Source organism: Carassius auratus, chromosome 6 (assembly GCF_003368295.1).
Source record: "Carassius auratus strain Wakin chromosome 6, ASM336829v1, whole genome shotgun sequence".
Lineage (NCBI taxonomy): Eukaryota > Metazoa > Chordata > Actinopteri > Cypriniformes > Cyprinidae > Carassius > Carassius auratus.
The window spans coordinates 5,833,615-5,854,160 of NC_039248.1; the positions used below are offsets into that span (position 1 = coordinate 5,833,615).

At 36.4% G+C, this 20,546-nt stretch overlaps 2 protein-coding genes across 3 annotated transcripts; both read right to left on the reverse strand.

Annotated features, from left to right (window-relative positions):
- Positions 1-448: 448 nt before the first annotated feature.
- Positions 449-13,305, reverse strand: ercc3 (excision repair cross-complementation group 3). The gene is made up of 15 exons (XM_026257900.1): positions 13,138-13,305; positions 11,941-12,143; positions 11,614-11,850; positions 11,383-11,432; positions 10,471-10,606; positions 10,205-10,372; positions 9,845-10,049; positions 8,539-8,853; positions 7,135-7,319; positions 5,653-5,855; positions 4,540-4,636; positions 1,826-1,943; positions 1,583-1,701; positions 1,306-1,455; positions 449-930 (listed from the first exon to the last, which is right to left on the reverse strand). The coding sequence occupies exons 1-15, from the start codon at positions 13,163-13,165 to the stop codon at positions 793-795; spliced, it is 2,352 nt and encodes a 783-aa protein (XP_026113685.1). The 5' UTR covers positions 13,166-13,305; the 3' UTR covers positions 449-792.
- A 137-nt stretch (positions 13,306-13,442) lies between these two features.
- Positions 13,443-20,546, reverse strand: wdr12 (WD repeat domain 12). 2 transcript variants are annotated; one of them, XM_026257907.1, is made up of 13 exons: positions 20,240-20,546; positions 19,916-20,010; positions 19,525-19,619; positions 18,828-18,934; positions 18,626-18,741; positions 18,344-18,498; positions 18,203-18,248; positions 18,007-18,101; positions 17,797-17,937; positions 17,050-17,155; positions 16,838-16,970; positions 16,567-16,639; positions 13,443-14,195 (listed from the first exon to the last, which is right to left on the reverse strand). In XM_026257907.1, the coding sequence occupies exons 1-13, from the start codon at positions 20,278-20,280 to the stop codon at positions 14,118-14,120; spliced, it is 1,281 nt and encodes a 426-aa protein (XP_026113692.1). In that variant the 5' UTR covers positions 20,281-20,546; the 3' UTR covers positions 13,443-14,117. The 2 variants fall into 2 exon arrangements, with proteins under 2 accessions (XP_026113692.1, XP_026113697.1); XM_026257912.1 differs by having other exon boundaries at positions 18,007-18,089; positions 20,240-20,545.

Genomic DNA, 20,546 nt, shown 5'->3' on the forward strand with positions numbered 1-20,546 from the left:
AACTGCTTGGTTACCAACATTTTTCAAAGTATCTTCTTTTATGTTTCACAGAAGAAAGAAACTCATACAATTTTGGAACAACTTGAACAGAATGTCCACATTTGGGTGAACTATAGTAGTACGATTACTGAAATACTTTAAGCAGACTCAGGTCATTCACAAACGCGCTTTCTCACTCCAATTACTCTGTTACTACTTCTTTGGAATTTGTAAGAAAATAGTTCCACACAAGAGCATTTTTATGAACAATAACCTAAAATATATATAAAAGTGTAATAACTGATTCTGGACTGTTGAGTTCAATTGAATAAAAAATTTAAAAAAGCACACCACCCTCTTTAATTGTATACATTAATGTTACTTAATGTATTGAGAGCTAACAATAATATCTTAATAAATGAAAATTAACCAATGAATAAATACGGTTCATCATCAATGAGACAAAATCTTATCAGATACCAAAGTACATTTTATTTGCTAAAAGTTTACCAGTAAATTTCAAAAACAGGCTCTGTTTTGGCTTTTGCATACTGTACAAACTTCTCCCTTCAGTTTCCATTCAGTTTCTTACAACAAATTCAAAGAAATCCTTCTTAAAACTAAAAACATCCTGTTTGTAATACAGAGTTTTTAATCTTTCTGAAATGACAGCAGTTTTGCTTCTTTCTCACAGTCTTTAAACTGGTCTGTCTGAGACAAGCAGCCATGAAGTGTCTTTTATTATGAAGCTGGGTGTCCCAGGAAGTGGCCTGCTCTCTCCAGATGCAGTGAACACATCAGCCGTGAGTGCGTTCACTTGCGGAAGCGTTTGAACAGAGGATGGACATTCTTGCCGGCTAAAGACTTGCCACTGCGGGACGTCTGGTATTCCATGTAGACGGTATCGTCTGCGCCAGACATGGAGCTCATAGTTCCCATACGGCGAGAAAACTATAGAAATGGTTCAAAAGAAAAAGAAAAAAAAACTCAATCCTTACTGACACGTTAAGCAGGTTAACATAAATCATCTTGACTCAAATACAGATTTAACCCAATCATAGAATGCCTGACTGTATGTCAAGGCCATGAACCAAGAAGACAGGCCGTATGGATTAAGAAATAAAAGTGTTTGGCCTGTTCTCAGCTGACATGAACATTTGATTTTCTCACTTAGTCAATCTAAAGCGTCTGGCTTTACACTGAGGTTTCTTTATGGGTGACCTTTCTTTTAATTCCGAACTGTGGTTAATGATCAAGATCAAAACAGCACCTCACACCCAACAAACAAATGAGGCGGCAGAGAGGAACAAAAACGAGTGGAGATACCTGTGGCTTCCCTCCCACGTCCCCCATCACCACTTCCTCTTCTGCGTCAAGATCTGATGCTGCCAGAACTTTCTGCAAGAGCTGCTGCTGTTCCTCACGAGAGGAAAACATCAAGTCTTCCTCCTCCATCCCAGCCAATTTTGTGATCACCTTAAAAGAAATGACAAGAATGAGATACGACGGACTGAGACTCGTTATTATTGCCATTCAGTCTGGCCATATTTCCAGTCAGCATCATCAAATTCAGGTGTCTGCAGTTCAAATATGATCTTGAGACCTTGAAACTGTATCCCTGGTCCACCAGGAAGCGCTGTCTCTTGGTGGAATAAGCCATTTCCTGTGTGTCCTGAGAGACGAGCGAGTAAAAGTAAGCATTGTATTCTTCCGCAACCATACCTGTGCAAAAAAGACACGACAGGTCAGTTTTAGTTTGCAATTTTGTCTGATGATCTGATAATTAAGAAATGTATTAAACTGCGATTCCTTCAAGGGTTGTTCGAGTCATGATGACTTCGGTTACCTTTCTTGGCTCGCAGCACTCTGCCAAGTCTCTGAGCTTCCTGACGGCGAGAACCGCCGTGAGACGAGATCTGGATTAGCACGTTTGCCTCTGGCAGGTCAAATGAAGTATCTCCAACCTGACAGCAGAAGAATGGAAGAAGAAAGCTGTTCCAATGCTTCAGTAATCAACAAGCAAACCAGCAAAATAGGTGTGGAACAAGTCAAAATGCTTAAATCTTTAATGTAAAATCAGACAAATGGAACAAATATGAGAAAACTAGGGCCAAAACATGAGATAGACATGACTGTGTTGCATTTCAACATCTAACAAACTGTAAAATACAATTTGAAGCCATTACATTAGTTTAGTAATATAATAATATACACTGTTAGTTTCCTGGAATTAAAACATTTTATGTGCTTAAAAAAAAAAAAAATTATGTAGTTTAAAACAAATTTTCTTGATGCCGTAAACATATTATATTATATTAAATACTTATATTTTATAGCAGAATAAGGCAAAGGCATTTCATGAAGATTAAAAGATGCAAATTAACCTATTTAAAAAGCAAATCAATAAATATGTTATTCTTTGGAGTTGTAGTTTTTTTTTAAGGCTTTTTTAGACATCTGTAATTGCATTAGTATTTAAAAAATTGTATGCACTATCTCTATTACATTCCATCTTTTCTCACCCCCACCTGAAGCCGTTGCCTATGCGACTGCTCTTATCTTATTTGAATAGCCTGACTTTTGAGGACAATCATATCAGCACACGTGCATCATGTTTCCCATTAAATCATTTCCAAACATTTGCATTAAGGTTAAATGTAAAGTTAATGAAGTCAAGCCAGCATCCGAGCATTCCTGAAATCAGTGTCTCAATTAGACAATCATACATAGACATGAAAGTTTTGCTCCTTTGTTGATGTAAAAACAAAACCTTTTCTTCATATTTTTCAGGAAAAAAAGGGGTAACACTTTATTTTGTTAGTCCACTTTAGACATTCTACTAGCAGTAAGTAACTTTGCAACTACATGTCAACTAGCAGTTAGTAGAGTATTAGTAGACTGTCTGCTTAATAGCTTCTAACACTTTCTATAGCACTACTCGGACGGGACTAGTTTTCTAAATTACGTTTGAGTTTCGATTCTTACCACCTGACGTCTGTGATTTTCATTTACCAATTCGGACGGGACTAACATCTCCGTGTTTATTACAGAGGTGGGAGGGTCTGATTGTGCATCTGGGCGTCACAGAGATTACGCGCTCTGTATGTGTGCATTTAATTCATTCAGAATGATTGCCTTAGTATAATTACACAATAAATACTAAATTCCTAGTATAGCAAAACCATGTTAATGTGTGGTTCCTTTAGTTTAACTTTTTTTCCTTTTTCTTTTTTTTAATTAAATGTAATTAAAACATTATATAACTGAGTGCATAAATGAACGTGAGTTATCTTACCTGATGCTGATATTACAATAGCCGGTATTAACAGTTTACGCGATCTTGCGCTGATTTCTCTAACGACCCCCCTGTAAAACTAGTCCCGTCCGAATTGGGCTTTTGTCAACTTATTATTATACTAAGCCTAAACCTACCCCTAACACTAACCCTAAACCTACCCTAACAGTCTACTCTTAGAGTTAGTAGACATGTAGTAGCAAATTTCTGAGATTTAGTTGATATGTAGTTGACATGTAGTTACTATCGAAATAAAGTGTAACCAAAAAAGGCACATGTAAAATAAGTAATGGATTGTTCCATATAAATTCAAACTAAAGTGTGTAATCTCTGCAGGACTGGCATCATCAAAATAAGCGATATTTACTGCTTTATTTACTTTGTCATGATTTGTGGACACAAGGGTTTAATCTTGACAACATTCAAAAATCTATTGTTTAGTCTGCTAGAATTTGTAGGATACATACCGTATTTTCCGGACTATAAGTCACACTTTTTTTTTTAATAGTTTGGCAGGTCCTGCGACTTATAGTCAGGAGCGACTTATTTATCAAAATTTGACAAGAACCAAGAGAAATTAACTAAGAGACCTGAACCAATAGAAATAATTACCATCTACAGTCGCGAGAGGGCGCTCTATGCTGCTCATTGCTCCTGTAGTCTACACTGAGCAGCATAGAGTGCCCCCTCTCGGCTGTAGACGGTAATGTTTTCTCTTGGTTCTTGGTTCTAGGTTCTAAATAAATGCGACTTATAGTCCAGTGCGACTTATATATATGTTTTTTTTTCCTCATCATGACGTATTTTTGGACTGATGCGACTCAGGTGCGACTCATAGTCCGAAAAAATACGGTAGTTTTAAGATGTTTTAAACAGCAAGCAGAGTGTTTGTTTCAGGTCTTAACACATCTTGGACAAATGAATGTTATTAGTATTTCTAAAGTACCTAAAATGCAGAAATGTATTTGATTTCTTGAAATATAGTATGAACGATGTTCTGAAGGGAATTAAAGGGTCACATCACCCCTGCTGAACTCTATTAACTTTGCATTTACAGCAACACACCAATTTCTGTCAGTGTAAAAGTAGTGTTGAGATTGAGTTAAATGCTGGTTAACATGAAACCAATTCTTCATTGACATAGGTTGCAGACTTTTTCATTTGTGTAAAAGAGGCTAAGAATAACACCTCAAAAATGAAAAGTTACAAATGAAAAATACTAATCTCCATTATCACAGGAAAGTGAGCAAAGGTAGGCCGTTTACCTTGGAGATGAAGATGGTATTGATTTTGGGATTGTGTTTAAAGTTCTGAAGGATCTGCATACGTTCTCCTTGAGATGTGGGTCCATAAATATACGGTCTGATGAGAAAAAAACAGAAGAGAGTGTATGTGTACATATGTACAACAAAAATCATATATATCATCTTGAGCATGTTGAAGAAAACATTTCAGACAAGGGAGTTCACACGCTTACATATTGGCCAAAAATATAATATAATCAAATCGTATTTTTAGCAGAATTCCATTGTATGTTATTATATATAAAAATGATATAAATAAAAATATAAAGAAACCACTAAAAGTTTGCTAACTTCAAGTCTTACAGTGTCGCCATACAGTATGAGATTTAGAGTTTAGCCTTTCGAACAAACTTTGCACACTTTACAAGGAAAAGCCCATTAATTTGGCAAAGTTAAAGGGGATTAATAGCAAAGTAAAGCTGATTACAGGTTGTGCCAGGGCCAGACTCTAGAACACCCGGTCACAAACACAGGTTTACACGTTTTTGTGGATCATTTGAGCTCATGCGGTGTGTTGAGCTCTTTTGTGTAAGCTGCTCACTACCAGCTTTTAGTTAGTTTATGACTTTGTTGATAATGCACGTTTCTGAGCTCTTAGCATGCTTTTGAATAGCATTAAAAAGAAAAAAGAAAAAATTAAAAGAAAAACATAAAATACGGTCCTGAAAACACCCTGAAGGGCCAAGAAAAAAATATGTTTTTGCATAAAGAAAAAACATAGCATGACTTCTGTGGTGATTTCAAATCCAGCTATACTGTAAAACTACACTACCCAAGAGAGTTCTATCAATAAGAAAAACAGCTTTTAGCAAAAAAAAAAAAAAAACCTGCTGCTTGTGTGAATAGCAGATGTTATGCAGTTTCTGGAACAGTCAATGTTTTATGTCTGAAAGCACCTAAAAAAGCTTTCTTTTTTCTGAATTTCAAAAACCTTTCAACTAAAAAATATTTCATGCTCATAAAGCAAAGCAAAGGTAAACTACTTCCGAGGTCACTGAAAAAAGTGGGAAATGACTATTGAGCTTTACAGCAAAGCACTGGTGTATGCATACGTGTTTGAATGAGAAGGATTACTTGTTCAGGCGGATGGCGTATTCTTTCAGAGCGAAGACGTTGTCGGCAAAGACGATGATCTTGTCGTTTCTCCGCTCATGGAAGCGGATCAGGAACTGACATGCACGGAACTTGTTTGGATTCATGGTGTAGAGCAGAATTCTCTTCTTCGTCTTTATGGCCACATATTCCCGATAAAACTCAGGAGACATGGGACACCATACCTAGACGCACAGAGAGCGAGAGGGAAACGTTCTGTAAGCTTAAAGCACACAAAAAAACAATACAAACCCATTGGGTTACTTCACCCCTCCAATTAGCTTGATTAGCTACATGGATTAACTCCTAAAATTTAAAATCCTATTTAATTAAAACAGCTTAAAACCTATATGAAAGTTATAATATAGAAGTAAACCTAATCTATAGATTTTTATATACACTAAAAGAAAATAAACTAGAGCTGTCAAAGGATTAATCACTTCCGAAATAAAAGATTGTACTGTTTATATTAATTAAATAAATACACACAAAAGCATGTATACATTTAAGAAAAATAGGTTATTTATGTATTAAATATATTTATAAATAATATAAAATGAAATGAATATAAATACATACATGTAAATATTTTCAAAATATATACTGCATGTATGTGGATTTATATATACAAAATAGATATACAGAGTAAACACGCATATATTATTTGAATAAAAACGTATTTTGGATGCGATTAATCGCCTGAAAGCACTAAAATAAAAGTTTGAGTTTCTAAACATGACATTAAGACACTTATTTACAATCAAAAACTTTACAGATATACTTCAGTTGAATAAAAAACAGTAACTGTGAAAAATAAACACATTGAAGACAGAATTTCCATGACCTTTTGTGATTTCTTAATTTCCACTTTTTTCAGGACTTTAAATCTTTTTTTATTTTATCTTTTGCAATGTTTTCCAGGACTGTTTACATTAAATTTATAGCCTAATCTAATTTATATAAATACATGACTTACTAACTGACCTGACTGCAGATTTTATTAAGTTAAAAGATACTAAAAGGTTTACCAAAAAATGTGATAAATGCTTTGCATTGGGGTTTTAAAAAATATTTATAGAGCTTTTTGTAGATGTTGTTCAGCGTACAGTGAACGATGCATGAGTCAGCACGTGTGGTTTTCTGCTCATGTGGCTGAATGGTCTGCTGGGCTTTTGTTTAGTAAGATCAAAATACTGGAGGCAATACTGAATAACTGTACTGTATTTTCTTTGAATGCCAGGCTCCAAAGCCTCCCAACACAATGTTTCACAGTTTATTGCACCTTGTTGACCCCTGAGAAGGTTCAGACATCAACTGAAGTTCACATTATGAAATATGCACATGATGTCTTTTTTCTACTTTTGTACTTTGGGAAGAAATCGAACACTTCTTTGGGAAGAAATGTTCAATTTCTTTCCTGTTACATAATTGTTTCCGTAAAACAACTAATATTTCAAACCTCACCTCAGCACACTGGACTTTAGCAATGTAACCACTGTTCTGTAGTTCCATCCAGTTCGCCTCATAGAGCTTCGGCCCAATCAGGAAGTTCAGATCGACAATCTTATCATCCTCTCTTACTAGTGTGGCAGTGAGCCCCAGTTTACAGTGAGCCTGGACTATCGTCAGAACACGACGGAACATCTTTGCTGCAATACAAACACAGAACAGGAATCTGTACCATTTTCACTGATGATATAATGTTATTGGTGACCCAGGACCATAAAACCAGTCTTAAGTGTCAATTTTTCAAAACTGAGATTTATACATAATCTGAAAGATGAATAAATAAGCTTTTAGTTGATGTATGGTTTACTAGGATCTGACAGTGTTTGGCTGAGATACAACTATTTGAAAATCTGGAATCTGAGGGTGCAGAAAAATCTAAATTCTGAGAAAATCGGATTTGAAGTTGTCTTAATGAATTCTTGGTAATGCATATGACCAATCAGAAATTCAGTTTTGATATATTTATGGTAGGAAATTTACAAAATATCTTCATGGAACGTGATCTTTTCTTAATATCCTATTGAGTTTTGGCATAAAAAAAAAAAATAAATATATATATATATATATATATATATATATATATATATATATATATATATATATATATATATATATATATATATATATATATATATAATTTTGACCCATTTATTATTTTTTTTTGGCTAATGCTACAAATATACCCCAGCGACTTAAGACTGATTTTGTAATCCAGGGTCACATTTGTGTTTATTTAACTTCTCTGATCTCAATAAAAGTAAAATGCTAAGCCTAAGAGACAAAATTCCACCCATTTAGAAGATATTCCTACTACAATAACTGTAATTCAGACTGGTTTTCAGTTAAAGGGGTCATTATGTTGCAAATTCAATTTCTCCTTTCTCTTTGGAGTGTTACAAGCTCTTGGTGCTTGAAGAAGATCTGTAAGGTAGCAAAGACTAAAGTCTCAAATCCAAAGAGATATTCCACGTCCCCCTAATACGGCTCATTCAAACAAACCCCTACATCTCTACGTCACTATGTGGAAATATTTGTGTAATGCCGCCCAAATGTTCACGATAAGAAAGAAGGAGTGGTTTCAGTAACTGCAGCTAGTGTTGAAGCAGTCATGTCAGGGAGATGCTGTGTATCTAGGTGAAAGCAGAAGTACTTTATTTGGTCTTCTGAAAGTAGATGCATTAGGAATCTTTAAGATTACTTACAACGGAACAGCAAAGCATTTTATGGTCGACTTGACTTTGCTAAGACAATCTGGTGCTTCCAAAAAACGTCCAAAAAAAATATTTGACGACACGATTTCTCGCTTGATATTTTATCAAGGTGCAGTTATGGAGTGTGATGTTCACACACTAAACCCACCTGGGATTGTGTGCACCTCATCTAGTATAATGAGCCCCCACTCCTGACTTTTCATCCACTCCATGACCCTCTCAGCCTCCCATGAGCGTTTGGTGGTGTGGCCCAGCATAGAATAAGTACTAATGGCCACCGAGCAGCCGATGGGTTTGTCTTTAGCATCTGAAGTGAAACGGCAGATCTGGGAGTCATCAATTGTGGACCACATCTTAAACTGAGCCTTCCACTGTTCCACTGACACAGAGGAGTTTCCCAAGACCAGACAGCGCTTACGCACTGTGCAGGCAGCAGTGACGCCCACCAGTGACTTTCCAGCACCTGTGGAACAGAAGAGTAGAATAACAAAAGACCTCAATGTAGATTCTTTTCAACTGATCTCAATAATAACATTCAAAGAGTTTATAAAAAGGAGTTGCTCTGGTAATGTAGTCTTAAATTATTTAATCTTGTACATGCATTTTTTTAAATCCTTTTTAAACAAACAAGTGGTTCAACTTGAATGATATTATAGGAGTTTTAAGATTAATTATAATAGCTGTACAATTTCCAGTAATTATTAAAACAGTTAAAAAATAAAGTATAAAAACAAATATTTTAAAAAATAAATTAAAATTAAGGAATCAGTGTAACAATTATAAATTCAAAATAATATATTAATTAGAAATTTACTTACATAAAATCTGTTAAATTTATACCATTGTTAAAATGTATATTTTTTGTGTGTTTTAGCAGAGCAAGCACAAATACCCCTTTATGGTGCAGAAATGATTCACTCTACCTTCAAAGCACAAGGTCTTAAAGTAAAAAAAAAAAGCGTCTTTTCATGTAACAAAATAAAGAAATTGTGCATTTCTGGAACCCAAGCATGGACAAAAAAACCTTGAACTGTTTCAGAAAATGAATATTCAATTAATAATGATTAAAAATACATATTCAGGTGTAACATTTTCCCACACACTTTTCTTTAGTTGTTTTTTTTTTTTTGATGGGGTGCAAGACAGGGATTCTGTCATTAGTTTAAGTTGCAAGTAAAGGAAAGTACAGAGATCTTGTGTAGTCTAATTTGGAGGTAAAACTACTAAATTTCAGTAAAGTCTATATCATAATTGTTGCAATGAGGGCACTGATGGAAAATACAATGAAATGACTCATTTCATATTATTACATTAATTTTCCCAAATATCATTATTACATTTTATAATGACATTTTCCAAAGCCTTGTCTGTATAAAGAATGCACAACACTCTACAGACCAAGACTAGGCATCAAATGCTTCTGGGAAGAAATGATTCAAACAGAGATCATTTACCACAGGGCAGGACGATGACTCCAGATCGAGCTCTGCCGTTCCCAAACATCTTCCTTAGACTCTTTTCCTGATATGGTCTCAGCACAGCGGTGGGCTTCAGGTCCATGTTGATGTCTGGGTTCACCGTGTCGTTACGGAAATCATATTCAGCCAGGAGAGGATATTCCATCTGAATGCAGCGTTTCTGAAGCTCCTCTATCATTTCCTAACAAGTGTCAGCATAAACGTGAAGAAAGAGTTAGATTACAGTGCATGAAATCTTCCCTGAATAACCATTTAAACTAAACCAAGCCTGTCAGAGGAACACTCAAGATAAAAGAACCCTAAACTCACAATGAAGTGACAGTCTCATTCACACACCTGACGGATCTCAAAAGACACTGTTTGGGTCTCTTCCTCCTCCTCCTCTTCTTTGTCCATCTGCTCGTAGTAACTGAAGATGTCCTCTGGCACCTGGTTTCCTGTGCGCTGCCCGTCTGCAGGCTGCGAGGTGGACGGACCACCAGTGTCCTGCTGAGACTTTGAGATCTGGACAGGACGATGGTACTAGAAATGAGCCTCAGATTTGCTCCACTGTAAGCGTTTAATGTTTCCACCTAGACAACATGTTTTGTGCTCACACTTACTGCAGATTTGCTAGAGATGGTCTCAGTGATGAGCTCGGTCTCCTCACCCTCAGCAGAACGAAGACGACAGTCCCGAATCACTGTGTCCTGTAAGAGCCTCTGAATGACATCAGGGAACGCACTCTCCACAAAGTACCTGTTCTCAACACACACACACAGACAGACTGCACTATCAATGCCATGTAGTTGTTGCACTGTCTAGTTTTTATGAAGTGCTCAGTACAATGTTTATACTTTTACATAGCAAGTCAAGGATGCATTCAACTGATCAAATGTGGCAGTATAGACATCTACAATGTTACAGAAAAATATATTTCAAATGAATGCTGTTTTTAACTTTCTATCTATAAAAAAATAATTAAAAAAAACAGCTTCCACAAAAACATTCAGCAGCAAAAGTAGTATTGTAAAATGATTTCTAAAGGATCATATGACAATGAAGACTGAAAAGTAGCATTTGAAAAAAATATCAAAATAGAAAACGGTTACTTTTAAACTGTAATATTTCAGTATTACTCTTTTACTGTATTTTTGATCAAATAAGTGCAGCCTTAGTAAGCACATGACACTGTTTTAAAAACCATTTGACAAAAATCTTACTGAATGGCAGTCCACAGTAAACAATTACATTTCACCATTAAGTGTACATTTATGTTTCTGAATCAAGTGCATGCAATCTTAAGATTCAAAGCTAACGTTTCACGTCCACATCCAAGTTCAGCTGAATCCAAAGAGTATCCCTAGCCAAACAACACCCGACGACTTCTTATCTGCTATGCTCAAAACACCACCAGATGTACCATCTAAAACATTCAATAGACCATAAGTGATATAATCAGTATATAACATGCTCATACATAACAGACTTTAGTTAGAAGTAAAGAAACAGGAGTCGATGTAGAACGAACTGACCTGTTGTGTTTCAGGACCAGTTTGACTTTACCGTAGCTCACTGTGCACAACTGCAGGAGAACAGAGAGTAAAAGAGTGGCTTAGATATATACAAATTGTAAAAAAAACAAAAATCAACAAAGAGTTGTAATGCACACTTTTTTTGGAGTGAGAGTGTGTATGTGCAAGAGCATTGGTTTAAGAGTATGGAGTGGTTCCCCCAATCAATTCACACAGACTTCACACACACACCTTAATAAACTGCACTATGCCGTCTGGCACAGAGGTCTTGCTGAGTTTCTGCAGGTACTCTATGATGTCAGACGTCTGCAGGCCGACGCTCACAGCGGCGTATAGAGAATAAGCCGTCAGCTTGTACTCGTGCACATGGGTAGGTCTGCACACCGGCTCTGATATGGCCACCAGGAAGTCCTGGGCGTATTTATACACGGGAGAGAAAGCCTCTAGGAAGATGTGACCATCTGGAGCCTACAACAGTCAAACATATTAACAATGGGATAGTCGTAGCTTCTGTTGTAAGTTTTCACTGCCTAATAAATCAAGGATCTTCAGTCTCACCACCCATAGGGGCCGGGAGGTGTGGTCATTCTTGAGAAGCATCTGTAGTCTGTAGTCTTTGGCTCCATACTCATCCAGTTTAGTGCTGGATTCATCCACCTGCTTCCCAGCAGCTGCTGGAACAGCCTCCTGAGACTCACCGCCCATCATCACCTCTTCATCATCATCTTCCTCGTCATAATAACGTTTCTTGGACTTTTTATCTAAAGTGAAAAAAAAAAACACACAACAATCATTTAAGTGATTTTACAAGATCTGGTTATAGTTTAAACCTTGTCTGCTCCAAAAACAGAAACTGAAGACCTCGCTGGTCAGGTGCATTTAGCATTAGTTTCAGTTAATACCATTTAGAAACAATATCTGGATCTACACACTTTAACATAATTTTACAATAAGTCTTTATAATGTAAATAATATACTTAATAATAATCTTAAGTGTGACTGTGAATGTAATGTTTTTTGACAATTCATTTATTAAGTGAAGTTAACTGAACGTATGAATGCAGTATTTCTATGTAATTTCATAATTACTAATATTGTCACTGAAATATAATTAAAATGTACTGCTGAGTGCAGTGACAAGCATTTACTGTAAACTAAAATGTTATTTCTGTTGAAACTTGTCATACATTTTAATAACATTTTTATTACACATTTGCGATTATAGTACAATTGAAAATCTTTAAATGCAATATCAAAAACTAAGTTAAGACTAATCAAGTACTTCACATGTGCTTTAGTATGTTAAGTACTGAACACATCAAAATAAGTGTACTTCAAAGCATGACAAGAGATTATCAAAATATAATCACTTTAGACTTTTTTTGACATTTTATTTCATTACAACTCTGCAATTATGTTCTTTATTTGTGTATAAATAACGTTACACACAATACACTTTTTTAATATTCGTTTTTTAAGTACACTACAAGTGCAATAGAAGTAATGAATGTAAGAAAGTAATGTAATAGAAGCTGAAAACTCCTGATTTAGGAGTGTTTCAATTGTATATCATAGTGTTTATATGACATATTACATTTGAACAGCAATAAGCTCATGGTTATCTTTAAACCATCATGTATTTGTAATGGTTCTGCTGCATTAGGTAAACATCATGGTAGATAACAGCAGATCTTGCATGGTCCATCAAACTTTGATTAAATCTTGTTTATTTCTAAAGCATGGCGCCCATCTTACCTCGATCACTCTTATCTTTTTTCCCCATGGTGTCAGCCCTAAAAACACTCTCGTGTTGTAAAATCAGTGGTGGTTTTAACACATTTTAATATTTAAAAAAATACAGGACTGATTAGGACGTTGCTGCTGCAGCGGCCATGTCGTGCAGCACGCTCTTTCTCTACGGATAAACCGGTTGAAGAATGTATACCAACCCAGAACTCTAGCGCCTCCTGCAGACTGGACGGTCACTGCCCGCTCTTAAATAACGGTCAAATACCAACTGAAATTTTCGAACTGGCGGGAAATAAAACACATTCTCCATATGAACTGCAATATAGAATTTATTTCACTTCAATAAAGTGTCGAGATCAACATTATCTAGAACATATAATATTTAAAGACAGGACGTTGTGCGTGAAAGAACAAACATAATATATAATTTCAAATTAAAAAAATATTAAAACTACAGAAGAACAGATGTAACCCAACCAACAATTTTCACTTTTAAGATTTTTTATGAAAAGGCAGCAGAGTAAAAACTCACACATGACTGGTTTCAGACGCTGTATTGAGCATTAAACACTGAATATCACTGTGAACAAAAACATGTGCCTTAGTCATAAAACTTACTGATTTGTGTAAATCATTGGTAAACCTGTTATGTAAATTGTCCCAGTGAATGAGGTTGGATAAGACAATTGAGCCTAATTTAGTGAATAGAAACTCAAATTAGAGCAAATGATTCTTGAAACCATTCATCCATATGTAAAGCACTCCTATGAACTGAATGTGACAATGTACATAAGAATTGCTTTACACATGATTTGCACAGAAATGTGTTCATGAAATGTGTTTGTCTCTGGTAAGGCTTTGTTGTATGTGTTTAGCTGCTTTAGAGAGTAAAAGTTTGTTGTTGGTTATAAAGTGAAAATTGATGCTGCTTATGTTCCCATGACGTCTCCAAAGTAAAATGACAACTGGCAGCATAGAAGACTGTTCTACGCTCCTGCATCCGAGACACATGCCGAGTATCTGTATATGTAGAGTTTGTTATCTGCTCCTCCACTCAAAATCAGCTAGAAATGAAAGCAGAGAAAAGAAATTGTGACAAATCCACAAAAGTTAAAGACCCAAGGAAATGGTTCGACATACAGTTTTCTTTACAGTTGTTGATGGATTTTGTATTGAAAGAGGAAGTAGGTACAGGAAAAATCCTTACAGACTAATGGTTCTCATCCTTTTTGACCCTTTTTCTCCAAGGCAATATTTAATACCCTCATATCTAACCTGACAAGTACCCCGGTGGTAATAAAAACAAATAAACTCAAAAATATGATTTAAATTCAATATTTAGTGTTATTAACATTATTATTAACATATTAACAATTAAGATCATGTTAAAACCATAGACTGTAAAAAAATATGGACGTAGTGTCCGTGACATCACCCATAGACTCCTCAATAGCGGTTTTGAACATAGACAGTAAAATAAATGGACACAGCGACCCCATTGGAACTCAATTGAGACAAGTGAAGCCCATTTTTAGCATTTTTAACACTTCCGGTTCTGACGCGCAGAATCAAACGACGCTTGACGACGTCAGCAACCTGTCTGACAGATGTAAATCTTCTAAGTGGTTGTGCGTGCAAACTGCCATCGTTAATCTTGCAGAGACGGCGAGCTTGAGCGGGGAGTTCTTTGGCGTGAGTGAGCAGGAGTAAGTATTCTGATTAATTATTTTGTATAGTATTTTAAAACGTAACGCCAGTACGCCATATTAAGTTAATTGCCTGCGAGCTTCTCCTCCTGTCTGTACTGTAATGCGACAGAGAGTGGAGTGGTTATGACGCAATCGTTAGCCTATTTTTTACAAAAACTATTTATACGGGGCCATAATGTAACATAGAAGGTAATGGAGCCCTTTATACATTGTTGTGTATCTTTAGAAATAAATAATGGACAAACAGAGTCTTTAAACGCCTCAGATGTAAAGTTATTCGCTGTCATAGTGACGCCAAAATTAATGGGAGTCAATGAGAATGCTAACGCAAGTTAAGTTCTGCTAAAAGATGGCAGCCCCCACCCGACTTCAACTTCCGGTCGAGTTCCTTGCCGCCTGGTTTTGAAGCCTAAAGTGTGCAGAGCGGGCCGTCGCCATCTTGGAAGCGCATCACCGCGCGACTCTCCCGGATAATCGAAAATGGGCAAAATGGCGGGAGCTGATTGCTGAAGCCACGCCCACCTAGCGCGACTTTATTATCAGCAGCGGCAATCCACCTGTCACTCAAGTGGCCACACCCTTAATTATGCAGAAGTTTAAGGCTTAATATAGTTTAAATGGATGAGTTATAAAAAAATTCACCCCCCTCACAGTTGTCATGAAAGGCAAAATTAGCAATATAGACCAAAATCATTTTTTGAACCAGGCTGTAAACATTTTTTTTCTGCTGTAAAGTTGGGCATTTTAACATGGGGAGTCTATGGGACTGACTCCCTTTTGCAGCCAGCCTCAAGCGGCAAGTCGATGAATTGCAGTTTAAGTCACTTCCTTATTGGCCTCACGAGAGAGAGCGGGAGGTTGCCGCTCGGTTAAAACAAGTCAATTGTAAAAAAAAATCTGACTTACTGGGAATTTGTTGAGGACACTGGTTGAGAACCACTGCCTTGTACTATGGCTAATTTAACACTTTCAAAATAACATATTCAGGGCATTTTACCATAAACAATTGTTAGCTGTGCAAACCAACACACTGAGCACATTGATGGCCTCAAAGTTAACAGATGTAAACCAAAACACTATGAATGTTCAGCATGCCAATTCAGTGATTTATGTGTTCAGACCAATGCATAAAAAATAGCAGTTGTGTTGAATGGACAAATCCACTCTCCGACATTAGGTGCCACTTTGAAATGCAGAAATACAGTTACCCCAATTACTATGGTACATGGAGCCGTGCTGCGCAACTTTCTGTAATCTAACCAACTTTTGAAGTGTAAACATCACACTGAAGAAAATGTGAATGGTTGTGTCAGTCTGAAAGCATTACCAGCATTTCATTCAAAATTAAACTTGTTTAAAATGTTAACTCATGTTTAAACATGTATCAGTATACTAAATCATGCTAGAAACATTATAGCAGCCTGCTAAACCATACATGCAGTCTTAAGTCATGCTAACAGTGTAATAAATCAAGCTATACAACAAGCTACTTATGACATAAAACATGCTAGCAGTGTGTTAAATCATGCTATCACGCCATCTTTTAAAAATTTTGGAAGTGTTTCAAACTTTAAGGCTAGGTTTTTCCAAGCCAACATAAAAGTTTGTCTACAATTAAAATGTCTATTGTACAGAATATTCATTTTGATGTGAACAACCCATTTGATTTCTTGGCGTATTTAACAGTGCTAGTAAAACAGATAAATATTTGAATGGTTTGTCATACCCCGTTCTCTGTCCAGTCAACACACATTACTTTGTCTTCATGGGCAGCAAGATCATACAGTGGAGCTTTACAGCTGTAAAGAAGAAACCAGGACTGTTAGGGACATACATGTGGGAACAGGATGGTGCTGGGTTTTAGGCAAGGCAAGTTTATTTATATAGCACATTTCATACACAATGGTAATTCAAAGTGCTTTACATCAAAGAAAGTAAAATAATCATGAAAAATAAGAAGAAAAAAAAATATATATATATATCTTTGAGTCGCACACCTCCTTGTGTCCCACAGTTTGACCACATTATCTAGAGATCCGGACACCAGCTGATGCTCGTGAGATGGAGACCACCTGACTGCCGTCACCCAACCGTTATGGGACGTTAGAGACATGAGAACTAGAGAGCCGTCTGGACGAAATGAGAGATGTGAGCAATGACAATAACTTAGTATGAAAGGGCATCGTTATATGGGATCTCTGACAGTCACCTTTAGATCTTGGGTCCCACAGACGCACATGTCTGTCGGTGCTGCCCGAGGCCAGACGGCGACACAGTGGAGAGTATGAGATACAACTGAAAACCCTATTGCCTGTCTGCAATTCAAGAACATCAGTCTGTAAACCCAACAATCTTTAAAGGTAATGTATGTATATTTTTAATTTCTTAAAATACATTCTCATGAGTCCCAACATAATATGCTAGATTAACAGTAAGCAGAAAACACTGTGATCAGCCCAACAGATCAACAGTGACTAAACCAATGGTGTGCGATTAAGAAAAATATTAAGGAACTTTCCATTTGTCTGTCAAATTTCAAAAACAAGTCTGAAAACAGTCATTATTTTATACTTGGTGACACTAGTGGTGCAAAAACGACACACTTCACTTCTCCAGAGCCCCCACCCATCACGATAACTATAATAATTATTACAAAAAAAATAACATAATAATTAGTAGTAGTAGTAATATTATTATTTATAAGTAAAAAAGAAAATGGAAAAAAGTTTCAATATGCATAAACTGTTCTATGCATACATGTGACCTTTAACAACTTATTTATAAATTATTTAGAAGTAGTATTATTTATAGTTAGTTTATAAATATCATTTTATTATGCTCTTCTGTCCACATCTGTGACACAATGCAGACACTAGAGAACTGACAAAAATGAAATCACTTTCAAACAAAAACAAAAGGATCTAATATATTTCTATGATGAACTGGGGTCACTCACTATTGTATTCTTCTGTCCACCAGTCTCTGCATCCCACAGACGGATGGTGTGATCCCATGATGCACTGCACAGCTCCTCAGCTTCCATCCAGAGCACAGAGGACACTGCTTCATTATGACCAGAGAAAGTCATGAGGGGAGTCTAGAGCAGAATAACAAGAATTTATAATAACAAGAATCCTTGTTTCAAGAACATGCATTAGATACCAACCCGCGTGAGCCCCATCTGCTCGGTTTTCTGTTTTTTGCGTGGCCGGTTGGGTTCCTCGATCTCATCCTCTTCCTCTGCTGGCACTGAGGACAACACTAACACAAGTCGGCTTTTCATTGTTTTCTTTTTTGAAGGTGGATGTTTATCTTGTCTTTCTGAATGAAACATCTCGTTGAATGTTCTAAAGAAAACATACCTGCTGACCATATCTTAAGCATTTTGTCCCATGAGCCACTGCAAAACTGAAGAGAAAACAAAACATGAGACATACGTATAGTTTGTCTAGCAAACTAAATGTATGATGGTGTTTTTGGTTAACATTAGCAAACACACAAACCTTCGTCCTTGTGGGGTCGACAGCAATGGTGTCTACACTTCCCACGTGTCCACGGCAACAGTGTCGGGGCTTCACTTGGTTCCGTTCGGAATTCCACTCCCACAACATGATTGTTTGATCCAGAGATGCGCTCAGGAGCAGAGAGCTCAGACCATCTAGAAGCCACAGAACCATCAAACAGAAAAATTCAGAAACCTCGCTCAGGCTTCATTAGCTCTCAGATTAACACTCATCAGATTGATACAAATTACATTAGGCATCTCATACGGAAAAGATTCTGACCTCTCTTCACCCAGGCTACATCCTTCACGACATCAGTGTGTCCAGCCACAGTCACCACTGCCTTCCCTTCCATAGACCAAATCCGTGCAGTCTTATCAAAAGAGCCTGTGAGGATCCTTGGATTCGGGCAGAGGAGAGAATTGTATGTATCAGCTACAAAACTGTCCAAGCAAATTGAGTTTAGTTTTGCATTGAAACGCACCATTCAGAATCTGCCTCCACCGAGCTGATCCAGTCATCGTGCATGATACTCTCCTCTGGCTGCGGCGCCGTGAACTTCTCAACATATTCTATTTCCACCACTTCTTCCTGTAAACACGCACAAATGCTAAACACATCAGCATTTAATCAAACTGCAAATATATTTTTGTAAGTTAAACAGATTAAGCAGTATAACTATTAAACACGGCTTGATTAGAGTTAAACAATTACACCAATTCATATGGATTACTTTTACAGAGCCCCCCCCCCCTCATTTGAATATTAATCTAAAATCTGTAATTTTAGCTGTAATACATTTGAAAGTGTTGCTTATCTGATGTTCAAGGAATATTTATTTTGTAATTAACAACATTGAAAACAGTAGTCCTGCTTTTTATTTTAATATGTTTTTACATATTTTTTTATTTTTTATTTTTTACAATTCAAAGAAACGTTTGTTTGGAAACAGAAATCTTTTATAATAAAAAAAAAGTTGAGACAATATTCAAACTAAATTTGAATTTGAATTCCAAAGATAAACAGCTGTCTAACAGATTTAAACAACAAGAGGGTGAGTAAATGATGATATGATTTAAATTATTGGTTTAACTAATTCCAATATGTTACTGTCAAGCAATCTGATTGGAGCTTGTAATTGTTGTGTGCATAATATGATGTGTGCTGGCGCATTGCCATACCGTTGAGATGTTCTCTGTCTCCATGTGATTGGCCAGTGAAGAGCGGAGAAACTGACCTTGAACCAGGAAATCAAATTCAGCATGTTTGTGTCCATCTGTAAAAATACAAGAGTGATGGGAATTTAATTCAATTACAAACAGAAGGAAAATATATCCTATATGTTTATTGGCCATTTCATATTCATAATTTCATTGAGGAAATAAGAAAATCGAAAGACTTAAGATAGGATGTTTCTGAATCCTTAAACAATTGTGAGAATCTTATTATTAGATTTTAAGTTGCACAATGTTTTGAGAATGATTTTCAGTAAGTGTTATGGTAGGCAAGTATGCTGCAACAGAACAAGGTGAAAACACGTGATCAAAAAGAATGAATGGTAAACAAGCTGACCATTCTTGGCTTCCAGCAGTTTGTTGATGACAGCACTGAGGTCTGCCACCTCCGAGACAGCAGGGATGGAGAAAGGAACATCATCTATTAGATACCTACAGAGAAGAAGAGCATGAGGAGAAACATCTTACATCTACTATCAACACAGCCTACTTCTGCTTATTTTAAGTAATTAGTAAATACCAACACCATTTTGAGTACAGCTTATAAAGAAACGATTTTCACTATGTAAACACTATGAACACTACTAAGCAAAACCGGCTGGATATCTCATCTAAGCTAAACGTTACACCTGTTTGTATTATACATACCGCATATACTCACTTTTTGTTTTCGGTGAAGAACCGGGCCTGTACCTGCGACATTTTATCTTATTAGACTGTGACTATTATGAAAACACATCTGATTACTGGTGCACTTCACTCTGTATGGAGCCACTTTGCCACCATGTGTTTCCCAATGAGTGCGAGTGAAGACGTGACAGTCGATCACAGAGCAGTCGATGGTCGACAAATGCGCTTTCAACTGTTTATGTCTGAGTTGAGTTAGGCCTACATTTAAAATATAAAACTACTTGGATTTCCAGGGAAAATACGGTATACTTTTTGTAGAGTGTGATTGTTGGAATGTT

Coding starts and splice junctions, on each gene's coding strand:
- ercc3 (XM_026257900.1), bottom strand. CDS start 13,165: ATGGGGAAAAAAGATAAGAGTGATCGAG. Junction 12,144..13,137: donor AAAAGATAAGAGTGATCGAG/GTAAGATGGGCG, acceptor TTTTCACTTTAG/ATAAAAAGTCCAAGAAACGT. Junction 10,607..11,382: donor CTGGTCCTGAAACACAACAG/GTCAGTTCGTTC, acceptor TGTTGAGAACAG/GTACTTTGTGGAGAGTGCGT.
- wdr12 (XM_026257907.1), bottom strand. CDS start 20,280: ATGTCGCAGGTACAGGCCCGGTTCTTCACCGAAAACAAAAA. Junction 18,249..18,343: donor TCGACCCCACAAGGACGAAG/GTTTGTGTGTTT, acceptor TTTTCTCTTCAG/TTTTGCAGTGGCTCATGGGA. Junction 14,196..16,566: donor TTGACTGGACAGAGAACGGG/GTATGACAAACC, acceptor TTTCATTTCTAG/CTGATTTTGAGTGGAGGAGC.